Source organism: Ailuropoda melanoleuca, chromosome 14 (assembly GCF_002007445.2).
Source record: "Ailuropoda melanoleuca isolate Jingjing chromosome 14, ASM200744v2, whole genome shotgun sequence".
Lineage (NCBI taxonomy): Eukaryota > Metazoa > Chordata > Mammalia > Carnivora > Ursidae > Ailuropoda > Ailuropoda melanoleuca.
In genome coordinates this window covers 78,477,141-78,489,333 of record NC_048231.1, presented here as the reverse complement: position 1 = coordinate 78,489,333, position 12,193 = coordinate 78,477,141, and the positions used below count along the sequence as shown (strand labels likewise).

The 12,193-nt window shown below is 43.0% G+C and overlaps 1 protein-coding gene across 1 annotated transcript in view; it reads right to left on the bottom strand.

Moving 5' to 3' along the window:
- Positions 1-1,536: 1,536 nt before the first annotated feature.
- The window catches only part of SETBP1 (SET binding protein 1), a 373,273-nt gene continuing 362,616 nt past the window's right edge, over positions 1,537-12,193 (bottom strand). Inside the window, 2 exon segments of the mRNA XM_034643398.1 lie at positions 1,537-6,517; positions 6,519-6,855. Coding sequence (XP_034499289.1) covers positions 6,337-6,517; positions 6,519-6,855 — 518 coding nt within the window. The 3' untranslated portion in view covers positions 1,537-6,336.

The window sequence follows — 12,193 nt, the reverse complement described above, 5'->3', positions numbered from 1 at the left end:
ACCGTTCCTTCCTTCCTCTCTAGGTTAGAAAGCGGACCCCTAAGTCTGGAACTGAGATCTGCTATGCTGGTGGAATGGGGGCTTAAAAATTAATACTGTTGAGCTGCAGAGAAATTTAACGTTATCTATTCCTGCCGCCCACCTATTTGTAGCCTGAGATTCATACCAGCCCCATGTGCGAACACATTTGATTTTCCCAAGAATCTTTGTCAGCACATTGCCACTCTGTGGACTGATTAAAACCCCCAAAAGATGGGCCAATCCATTCCAAGGTAACAGCTTTGTCCCTGCTGGTGGGAAGAGATTAGGGCCACTCTGGGAAGTCACTACTGATTTCAGAAATACCACTGGTCTAATGAACCCGATTTGGAAAGAGGACTACATAAGGCTTTAAATTTTCCCGGTTCAGTGCAAGAGAGTCGGCAGAGGGGGAAAAGAGGGCAAATGCTACTTTGTTAGAAGTTGCTGACCGAATTCTCTGAGTCTCAGGAGGCTAACCTAAAGCACCGGCCGGACCACCCTGAGGCTGCCCTGATAACCTACTGACGACTTCCGTTCATCCCACCAGACCTCCCCTGCTCCCCTGTGGGTGCTGCAAAAACCCCAAGTCCTAATAAATGTCACAGCGGGTCCGATGGTTAGTTAGGGATGAGAGCTGCTCACAGCATTTCCTACGCACCTTGTTGGCTTTTGAAAGTGGTACGTCAGGTTAAAGAAAGAGAATGAAAAATACATAAATGTACGTATGTTTACATACTCTCCGAGTAGAACATGCAAATTATACTTACTATACTTATACTAAACTTATTATTATACTTATACTAAACTTATTATACTTATACTAAAAAACAATGTGACTCTAAATGCAAAGTTGGAACAGAGTGGGAAGAGAAGACAATGCCAACCTGGGGGCTTCCTGCTTCTTCTGAGACCCCATCACTCTTACCACTTGCCACATTTCACTTAGAACTGCGAGTTTGTTTTTCACACTCAGACCTTGTAAGTTCCTTCAGAACAAGGACCTCTGACTCCTGGCCCTTGTCTTCAGGGTCTTGTTCTGACAGGTAGTCTTTGACTAGGTGATCCAGAACCGTCTGTGGTTGATTAACTAGCCTTTCCTATCACTCCAAACTTTAAATCCAGCTAGGGCTCTATCCTTCAGATATCTGACATCATGGGATATTTGGTAAGAAAGCTTAATCCCCATCCATAATGTTCTAAAAATTTAGGACAGGATGGGTCTCCAACATGATACAACAAACTCTGATTGCTTTCAGCAGAGGTCCGACCGGTTCTTTGAATCAGCCATTGGCTTTACGTCCAGGTGGAATATATTCTGAGCGGTAACCCAGTAAATCAGCCTCAAATCTTGCCCAAAATGTACTTCCCAGATTCATACAAAAGGCAGAAGTTTGGTTAGAATTTTCTCAATGATTCTATATCCAGTTTGTGTGAGCAAAGGCCCCCCAAATACTCTTAAACTCCTTAGTGATGTGAACCAGATGGAAAATAAAACAAAAGAATTCACAACTCATGTTAGACTGAATTGAATGTCTTTAATTTCACACAATGAATAACATATGAATAGGATTAACTTTTTTTTTTTTTTTTAATAGTTAAGTGCTCTATACTGTGCTAACCTGATCTGGTAGCGAAAAAGACTGAGCTTTCTTTTAGAAAAAATGTTTAAAACCCAACATCTAAGACCATGGAGGAGCATGACAGGAAAGCATGCCAAGATGTAGCTACGCCTCAATTAACAGCACGGCCGTGTTCAGTTTAAATGTACAAAAATGCTTTATGAATAAAAACTGTTACAAAAAGAACATTTCAAACAATGTACAATTTTCTTGCCTCTATATTCAATAAAATACAAATACATTTTTTGTTCTAAAATATGTTTACATACAATCAAAGTAGAACATGCAAATTACACTTTAAAAAAGGCTTTTAAAAACCACTTATGAATACAAACTAAAAATTAGCCAGCACGACTTATAAGACAATCTTGTGCCCCATTTTTTTCTTTTGAAATATATATATACATATTTAACACATCATGTGCATTTATTATTATTTAAGAAATAGATTTTTTAAAAAAGGAAGAAAAGAAAGACACCAACCTAGGTTGGAACTGCCCTTCTGTGTTGACCTGTGGCAGCTCTTCTCAATCCTTCCCCGCCTCCCCCCCGCCCCGTAGTGTTTATTATACCTGGGGAAGTGGGCAATCGATATCCAGGAAGTTTCTTCCTTGGTTGATATGTGCTTCTAAGACTGTTCCCCAAAAGACCGAGTCCCATGGGAGGGAAGCCTCATCAGTGGGGCAAACTCTCCAAGAAACAAGAGGCAGAGGGAGCCTTGTATTGTGGAAAGAAACTTTAAAAAACACCAAGAAAATGCTACGGTATATTACAGTTCGAGTTTCTAGGCACTGTGATGACATTATCTGTAAGCTCTGGCATTTGGACCATTGTGATACTATAGGGTAGTGTTGAGAATAATGTCTATATTTATCTACTTTTACATGATGAGAAGGACTGAAAATCCTGCAGTGTAACACTTAAATGGCTTTTGAGGCATTTCGGCTTCTGCCACCCCGTCTCTCTCCATGCTACAGTTGGCATTTAAAGGCTTTGGAAATATATGTGTAGACTTTAGACAGTTCCCAGGTAAATCTTCCTAGTGGTAGGGAAAAAATATTCTCCAAAAACTCATTATCTGAATATTGTTGGGTAATGGGCAGCTGTAGGAGTGGGATTTTCTACTAAAGTACTAAAACCAAATCCTTTATGATCTGCATGTAGTACATCACCTTATACTATAATTCTGTCACCACTTGCTTATCATATTTATAGAGCCAGCAATGTGCAGAACACAAATCCCGGCTGCCATGGAACATGGCCTCCCACTCCGGACAGCAGCCAAGTTAACATGCTAATCCTCTGTCAGCCCTTAGTCACCTACTCCGGGCTGTCAGTGGCTGTTGAGTCCCGGTCCTGCCAAGTCACAAACCAGCTCCTGACATGCTCTCCTTTTGACCTATCTTCCTTGGGTTGTAGCCAGAGCCATACTATTAGAGGAAGTTAGACTTCTGTATCTTTCATTTGAGATGAGGGGTTGAAAAGCGAGTGGTTCCTCAGCCACTTAGCAAGGTGGATCAGAGACCCATCATCACCTACAAGGAGGCTTTTACCTCTCAGTTTCATCCTTTGCTCACCCCTAATCAAACTCCCTATAAGTGGGTTCATGCCTGTTTGCTTAAGGAAAGTATTCCAGAAACAACAACAACAACAAACAAACAAAAACAAGAGCTTTCTAATGAAATAATTTGTGGAGGTGTTTATGGAGTCCCGTGCATCCCCAATGACATCTTCTCTAAATAAAAATGCAGCCCCAGAAGTTGGTGAGACTCCTCGGGCTGGGTCAGGATTGTTGGGGTTCTCCTCCTGGGTCTGCAGCGAATGAGAAGTGAAACTAGACTGGCCTAGCGTTGAGGCTGGACAGGAGAGGAGAGGCTATTGGGAAGCGGTTAGAGAATAAGGAAATGGTTGTACCAGTGAGATAAGTTAATGGAAGGTAGAAGAAAAGAAAAAATGTCACGTGACACTGAAGGGGCGCTGGGCAGGGGAGACAGGAAGCTGGCAGTGCCAAGACTTGCTTCTGCCTTCCACGGGCCATTCAGCTTGTCTCACTCGGGGTCCTCTGCAGTTTTCTAATCTATTCTTAGGGTCGTAAGTGTGGAGGATTTGCATTTAACTCACATGACAACTGCAGAACTGAATTTACGTGTAAGTTACAAGCCTGCTGTATAACCTCCAGGAAATTCTAATGCATCCTTAATTTATCGGAAATTTCTCTCCAACTAGAGGTTAATGTCAATTAGGGGTTGGGTCCTTCCTTAAGAAGCTTAGAGAGTGCCAGCTTGTCCTCCTCTGCAGGAGGATTTAGTCTCCTCACAGACTTGGTTGGGGAAACGGTACTACAACACCAGAAGGAAGGAGGGCAAAAGAAAGAATGAAGGAAATGATTTTTCAAAGTCTGACAGGAGAGAAACCCCTTTATGGTTTAATTGGAATGAAAATGGTTGCTCTTTCAGAGCAATGGTGGGGTGAGCAGGGCTAATTTAAATCTTCCTCTCCGGTGACTTTAGAACCACTCAGACATGGCTTGGGAATGACAAATTCAAAGTGGCTGGTTTGATTTTGCTGTTCAACTTGTGTGAAATGCCAAAGGTCCACCTAGGTCACAGACAGAGTATCTGTGATATAAGCTTTCAAGTACAGGAGAACGCATCCCTTTAAACTTACATATTGCTAGGATTAAATGCGACTGACCTAGTGGGTAGCAAATGATGTTAAGTCCAAGGAGACAGTGCAGAAGAGGATGACTCCGGGGGTAATTTCAACCGATTGTCGGTGCCATGGCAGAGCAGTGATGTTCGTCAGCATATTAACTTGGGATTTTTAAATTACTCCCATGGATACCCCATCCCTTATTCTCCTGTGTTCCCAACAAAAATCCATCTCTCTCTAAGGAAATAGTGTTGTGGTCTGAAGTGATAATACAATTTCCAGCCAGTCCCAACTTCCTGTAAAGAAAACTTAATTTGGAGGTAAACCAGATATTCTAATTCCCATTAGAAAATTGAATTCTGTCTCTCAGTGTCTTTCTTTTTATAATCTACCATGCCAGGTGTTTGATGTCTTGGGGAAGGTAAGGGGAGGAGGAAGGAAGGAAATTGAAAATACTTATTTGAAATTTCCACATCTGACTTTTAGAAAACATCTACGGCAATGGAATAACTTCATATTCATTCTGAGTCTTCTTAACATGTTTTACTTGAGCTGTGGAAATGGGTGATAGAGATGGAATATCTGTCCACGCTAAACCGATGGCTAGAGTACAACTTGGATGAGAAATGTACAGTTGAAATTGACCATTTAAAAGACGATTTGTCACACACAGTTTGCATCCATGCAGACTGATAGATTTATAATTACATTATGTACAAAAATGTTTTAGTTTATTAAGGCAACCACAATTTGGATACTTTGTCCAAGGTGGCTTGATACAATTGGAGTGGTGATACCCTTTGAGCATTTTCTTTTCTTTTTTTCAGATAAGAACACTTACTCCCATTTGCTTTTAAGAAATAATTATCAAGAGATAATGAACTTATTCTATTGTCTTTTTTTTTTCCTTTTTTCAATGACCTATGATAGTTACTTGTATGAAAATTCACATACCAAGGCATTGCTAGACATTTGTCTTTCTGGTGGGTCTGGGGTTTCAATTTTTGGTGATTTGTCAGTTATTCCATTTGCTGTGGGTTATTAAAACCATTTTATTCTGCCTATTCTCTGCTGATATGTTTTAAGTATAAAAATAACCTGGTTGACACCCCGGCCAACATATCCTCGGCTGCTCTAAATCACTTATTAAAAAGGCTCTATCAATACCGAGTTATCTGTCTCACAATGATTGGGATTCAAAGCCAAGTTCCTTGGGACAGCATGCCAAGGGTGAACATTACAACACACATAAAGTTTACATTATTTAGGTGTGTACCAAGGAAAAGAAGGCAGCAAGTAAGTTAATGAAAAGGTATATGGAAGTACAATGGGCAAAGGAAAACTAGGAACCGACTATGCTAGATATCTGTGTGGTACCGAGGAGGCATACAGAAGAATATGAATGCACATCTAAGGTTGCCTATCACTAGAATTCCACCTTCTGATGACGAATCCGTCTGAGAAACTGTATGGTTAACGGAAAGATTCAGGTCACCTGAAGATGATGTTGGTGCCCCAAAGCCTAGCCGAGCTTGGAAAAAACCAAAATAAAAGTAAAAACCAATTAAATGGAAATGGGTTACAACAAAGCCAGTCGAGAAATTTGCAGCTTTTCTCCCCTTGGAATGTTTCCTAATTGAGGGTGCTTCCCTTTCAATTTTCCTGGCCAGCAAATGCAATGGAATCAGAGACGCACCTTGGATGCAGGAGGTCAGGTGGCCGTCAGAGAGCACCACCGGCTTTCTCCTCCTCCATGGGTCTTCTGCTCGCCCGCAAAGGATCTAGCCACACTGAAGTGCCGCGTGGTTTGGAACTGCTGTAAAGCACAGACGAGCTTCTTTTGAAGGCGTCCCCCTGCTTTGCTTTCCCAAGAGCTACTGATGGCTCCACCCCGTCATCTGGCGCGATTCTGCCTGCCCAGCTTCTGGAGAGAAGGGCATCGGTGTCCCTGAAGCGTGGGATTCCGCCCCCACCCCGGCTCACTGCACTTCCAATGCGTCAGTTCCCCCAGCCCCAGGTTCAGACGCCCAGGCCCAGACCCACCCTAGGGAAGGCCATCGCTCTCACTCCCTCGGGACTTCCTCTGCCTTTTGGCCTTCACCTCCTCTTCCTGGGGCAGGGGCTGCTGCTGGGGCGGCTGCTGCGGGGGCTGGGCGGGAGGCTGAGGTTTGTGTTTCCTCTTCCCTCCTCCTCGGGGGGTCTTGGGCAGGGGTGGGGGCNTTGGTGTCTTGGGTGGCTGCTGGCTCCAAGACGAGCGGGCTCAGGCTCGGCTTCTGCCCCCTCTTGCTGGGAAGGTCGATGCATTTTTCCAGCACCGGCATTTGGTCTCTGGAGTCCTCATCGAACTGGGTGGGCTGCTTTCGGGGACGCCCTCTCCTCTTTTTGACGAAGTTGTTGCCTGTCTTTGATTGTCTCTGCAGCCGCTTGGCCTTCAGGATCTTGTTCACGTGGTCCAGGTTCTTCTTGGTGGACAGGATCTTGGTGTAGTTGCACATCTTGCGCACCTCGCACTGGATGGCCTCGATCTCCCGCCGCTTGAATCGCTTCTTCAGGGAGGAGCTGGCTGCAGGAGGGAAGAGAGAAGGTTGAGCACCAGAGGCAAGCTGCCGCAGACCCAGCGTTGGCCGTGTATTTGGCCGGGCGGGTTCTGGAGAAGAAATGCTATCGCTGTGACCCAGGATCTAGTCTTCCTTTCTCTTTATGAAAATTGAAAATAATAAAAATAAAGATCGGTTAAATATCTTTTGTGTACCCGGCATTCCTATTTATACCATTTCAATCTTCACAACAATTCTGTGAAATACTCTTGTTCCCATTCTTAAGACTTAAAAACCGAAGCTCGTACCTTTGTAGGAAGCTCTACCCTGGGGGTCAAGGTCAGAATCAATGTTCCCATTATCTTTCCCTATGATGACTTTTATTATTTATTCAGCCCTTTGACATCTGATCTGATTGAATTTAGGATCAGGTTAGGCTTTCTCTTTTTGTAGAAGATGCTGAATGGGAAAAAATGACAGTCCTTTATAACAAGCAATCTGGATCATTCATACGTACTATCAACCTCAAAAAAAGATACGCCTTGACCTCATGGGGAGTATGTATGTACGTGAACCTATTTACTTCTCACCCTCCTCCACAGAATAGAGGATTATTTTCTGGGACACTCTATTTGGGATGACACCATCTCTCTAATTTTTGCCCCCCAACGTTCTGGATTTGTCACATTGCCTGATAGCGAGCGTCCAACTGACCGACTCCCTCCTAAGCAATGCAGCCTCTGGAAACCTCGAGGGAAATCAGCCAGGCATTTCAGAGTCATTCACACTCCCACTACTGGGCTGTTTGTTGTTTGCAAAGAGCTCTTTTCCTATCCTACTGGCCAGAGGCACCTGTACTGTGGGAGTCAAACTTCTCGTCTCCAGAAGGCCGGTACCGCCACCGCTAACCAGCCCTCCGAGCAACGCACACTGTAAAAGCGTGAATGGCTTCAAGACGTAGCAGACCTTCTGCCTTTAGGTCATCCTTTCTCCCCGCGCTGTTCACGAGCAGGCACACACACACAGGCGCTCACGCACACTCTGCTGCCCCATCTTCACACCGGCCCCTCCCTTTCCATGAACTCAAGAAGTGCGTCCTCACTTGGTTTTTTGCTGCTGTGATACACCCTAAAGGATCAACCCCAAAGACGCCCATGGAGAAGATGCTGACCCTACTAAACATTACGAGAATGAAAGGAAATGTGTTTCCTTTTGGCATCATGGTTTGCTGTGTTATTCCCTGTTTTTTTCAACCAGTAGAGAGGCGGAATAAATATCTTAAGGGAAATGAGGAACAAAAATGCTGAAATCATGGATACCGCTCTTGCTTATTCTGGGGCACTCCCACTTTATTCCTTTCCCTGCTTTACCCCCTTTCTCTCTCATGCCCTGTCTGACAAAGACTCCAGGAGGGGATTATTTGAAGTTATTTACGCCACTGGCTTTATGGAGTGGGAAGCTCTGAGTTCCACAGGACAGGTCAAAATGTTACTGCTTTTGGCCCAAGGTCACTGTAAGACTTACTGAGCAATGAATAACTACTGAACAATCTTTAAAATAAGTTATAAAGATCAAAATAGAACCGAGCCAGAGGGAGCTTCTGAGCACAAAAATAAAATGCTTGTAGTTAGTGTTGTGAAAGAAAAAGGTTTCTCGATTGTAAGTTCCCAGATGTGGGGACCAGTTTTTGTCTGTCTTTATGTCCCTCACAGAGCATAGCATGGTGCCTTGCCCATGGACGGCATTTAAAAATTGTTTTTGGACTGATGAATCACACTAATCATCGCTGCCTTAGAGTCACAGTGTTCTCTAAAAGAGATCTGGTTTGGATTTTAAAAGCAACCGCTGCGAATACAGTGACAGGAAGAGCCAGCCAGCCTCCATGTCCCAGCCAGGCCATCTACCTCATCCACACAGTGGATGAGAACATGAGAACGAGTCGGAAGGACTCCACGAGACCTCGGGCATTCTCCCAAATACAGACTGCACTAGCAGTTTACCTTTTCATTAGCTTATATCATCTTTGGGGGAAGAAAACGCTAAGTAATATGTAATATAGCATACAGGTAAAAAGTTAAACATTTTTAGGTAATTAGCTGGCAATATTTGATGGGGTAAACACTGACTAGAAAACTATGACCTACAGGTCATCGGGGATAAATACAAGCACTGGCTTGTCCCTCGCGGTGTTTTCTTTTTAGCATGAAGTGCCAAAAAACAAACAAAGGAACCTAGTAGATAATACCGTATTCAGTAATGTGTTATATGCTGTATAATATTTTATTAAGCCCTTGCATTGAAAAATGATTATGAAATAAGTTGATTCTGAGTAGTGTAAATGTACCAAACGGTACTAAAAATATCATTAGCAACTCCTCTGCACCCACCATTCACATTGAACAAATGTTAACTTTCACCATATATACATTATTTTTTTAAGGAAAGAAAATACTTTAGATTCAGCTAAGTCCCTTTCTCCCTCTCTTTCCCCTTCCCTTCCCTTCCCTTCCCTTCCCTTCCCTTCCCTCCCCTCCCCCCCTCCCCTTCCCATCCCATGCTCATATTTATACTTTTACTACTTATGCATGAACCTGTATTAAGAAAAATGACCAGGCTGAAACCACCTAATGCTGGCGATGCTGTAAGGAGGTGGGGACCCTTGCACACTGTTGGTGGGAGTGGAAACTCATATCATCGTATTGGAGAGCAGCTGGGCAGTGACCAGTAGCACCGAAGATGGGTGTGCTCAATGTCCCACAGATTGTGTCCAGGCTGCCTCCTTTACTCATTTGTAGCAGGAGGCTGAGGACATACAAGGATGTTCCTTGAAGCTCAGAAGACTGAAAACAATCTAAATGTTAAAGGGATAATCAATCAATTGTGAAACAGTCAAACCACAGAATATTATACTTCTGTCAAAAGGAAAAAGCTACAAATAATATATCAGTGTGGTTAAATCTAAAAAAAAATGTTGAATAACAAAAGTGAATAAAAGTACTTGTAAATACATTATTCATAAAAATTTAAAAACACAGATCCCTTGAATTTTTATTTCATTCTCAATGTCCAGGTGTGGAGGTGTAAAGTAACTACAACGCAGAAGCTCAGCTGTGGGCTGAGACTAGCTGGCTGAGATCTCACTCTTTCTTCTCTCCAAAGCCACCCCCGGCACTTTAGGGAGCCGCTAGTGGTGTGCAGTCCTGTAGGATTTTCTGTGGTGGAGGAAATGCTCTGTATCTGTCCTTCCCACTTGGAAGCCCCTAGCCACATGTGGCCCCGAAGCACCTGAAATGCGGCAGGTGTGGCTAAGACACTGCATTTTTAATTTAACTTAAATCTAAACATCTCCATGGGGCTAGTGGCTGCCGTACTGGGCAGCTCAGCTCTCGGTCCCGCCACCATAAAGTACAGAGGGACACTGGGTTCATTCAGGAAAACACAGACTGTGGGAAACTCTGGGCAAACCACCTGGTGCCTTAACAAATAAGATGCAAGGAGGGAAAGGCAGGGGAGGGGGTGGGACTGTACATGAAACGAGACTTAAGAGATAAAATGACCATATTCTGCTGCCCGTTTAAACAAACTGTCAAAAGAGATCATATTTCATGAATTCGTGGAGATCTGAATCCTGTCTGGGCATTTCATGATATAATTTAACTACTGTTTATTTTCTTAGGCGTGGTAATTGCATTATGATAATTTTTTAAAGTGCCCATCTTTTAGAAATATTTGCTAAAATATTTGTGGATGAAGTCACATGGTATCATCTGGGATCAGCTTTAGAATAACAAGGAAGGGAGAAAGGAAGTGGAAGTATTGACGAAATAAGATTGACTCTGAATTGGTATTGTTGAGCCTGAGTGAGTAATGGGTACATGGAGGTTTATTATGCTCTTCTGCCTACTTTGGTATAGACTCGATAATTCTGTAATACAGGGTTAAAAACCTATACATGGGTTTTTTTTTTTGTGTGTGTGTGCCAATAAAATGTCTTTCTTAGAATCTTAGGACTATAGAGGGCTTGGGCTCTATGTCACCTAAATAATTTTTGAAGGGTAAGAAACGTCCTCTGCGAAAGGCATGCATCATCTCCCTAGAAAATTCCTGCTGGTAGCCACCCTCCTGGCTTAATGGGATAGGAGAAGGAATGAGAGCTCTGGGTTTTATACTGCGATCAACTGAATGAACATATCAGGGCCCCATCTCCATTGATGCCATCAGGTGTGAAGACTTAATATCCCTCTTTCTTTGACATCATAAACTCTAGAGGAGGGGGTTCACATCTACTGGACATCTGAATATTATTTTGTCCCTGTATGTACAATCCAAATATTTCAGTTCAGGTTTGTTACCCCTGCATCTGAAGCACAGCAGAATTCAGGGCCGCGAGAAGGACTCTGTGGGGCAGCTGGAAACCAGTCCGAACTAGGACGAACCTCTTAGCCCCTCTGGATCTTTCTTCCTCTATTACATTGGACAGTTAGACTAGATGCTCTCAAAATTCCCTTCTAGATTTAAAGATTGCTGTCATTCTTTCCTATTCTCATTATCAATTGCCTTCCCAAATGTGAAGTGGCTTTCTACAACATTTATTCCCTCTAATGATTTTGAAATCCTAGTGGTGTGTGTGTGGGGGGGGGACTTTGGATTTGGCAGTGTTTGATATTCACAAATCTTTCTCCTTATTGCTTATGATTTCATTGTCCCTCTAAATGTTTTCAGATTTTTCTCTCTGCAAATTGTTTCATTATTAGACAGTAATTTCTGGGCTTTTGCAGCAAAGATTGATTCCATATTTGCTCTCCTTCTTATAATGGATCCATATCTTGCCTGTTCTTTGTTAGTTTTAAAAAATAATTACAAGTGGCCAAGGCAAAATGAAAATTCATGTCTTCATAACTCTGCAAAGCAAATCATCTTCTAGACCTTTCTCTGTCTTTAAAATTGTCATGCAAATGGTTGACTTGGTTTTGGGCCCAGATCTAGCTTTTCTATCTTTCTGCTCCCATTATCCGAGGATTGGCTTAGAGGCATTTGTTGATTTTGTCACATCTTTTATGATAATCAAAGACTGGACTTAGCCCTGTGTTTTGCGCTCTGACTGCAGATGGAGGACAGGGACTGTGAGCAAGATAAAGGCTAACAAGGCTTCGTTATACAGAAAGTTGCCCCCAAATAGGTGCTAGTGGTTTGGAGGCTACTTTGTCCACGTGCAAGACACACTCTAGTTTAACAAGAAAGTTTTGGGTGCGTCAGAGAGGGAAGTAAATTCATCTCTAGACTCATTAGGATGTTTCTTGCAGTTTAAATATCCCTACAGGGAGGTGGGGTGATACTGGGGACTGCTGAGCTGCCCGGAGTTGC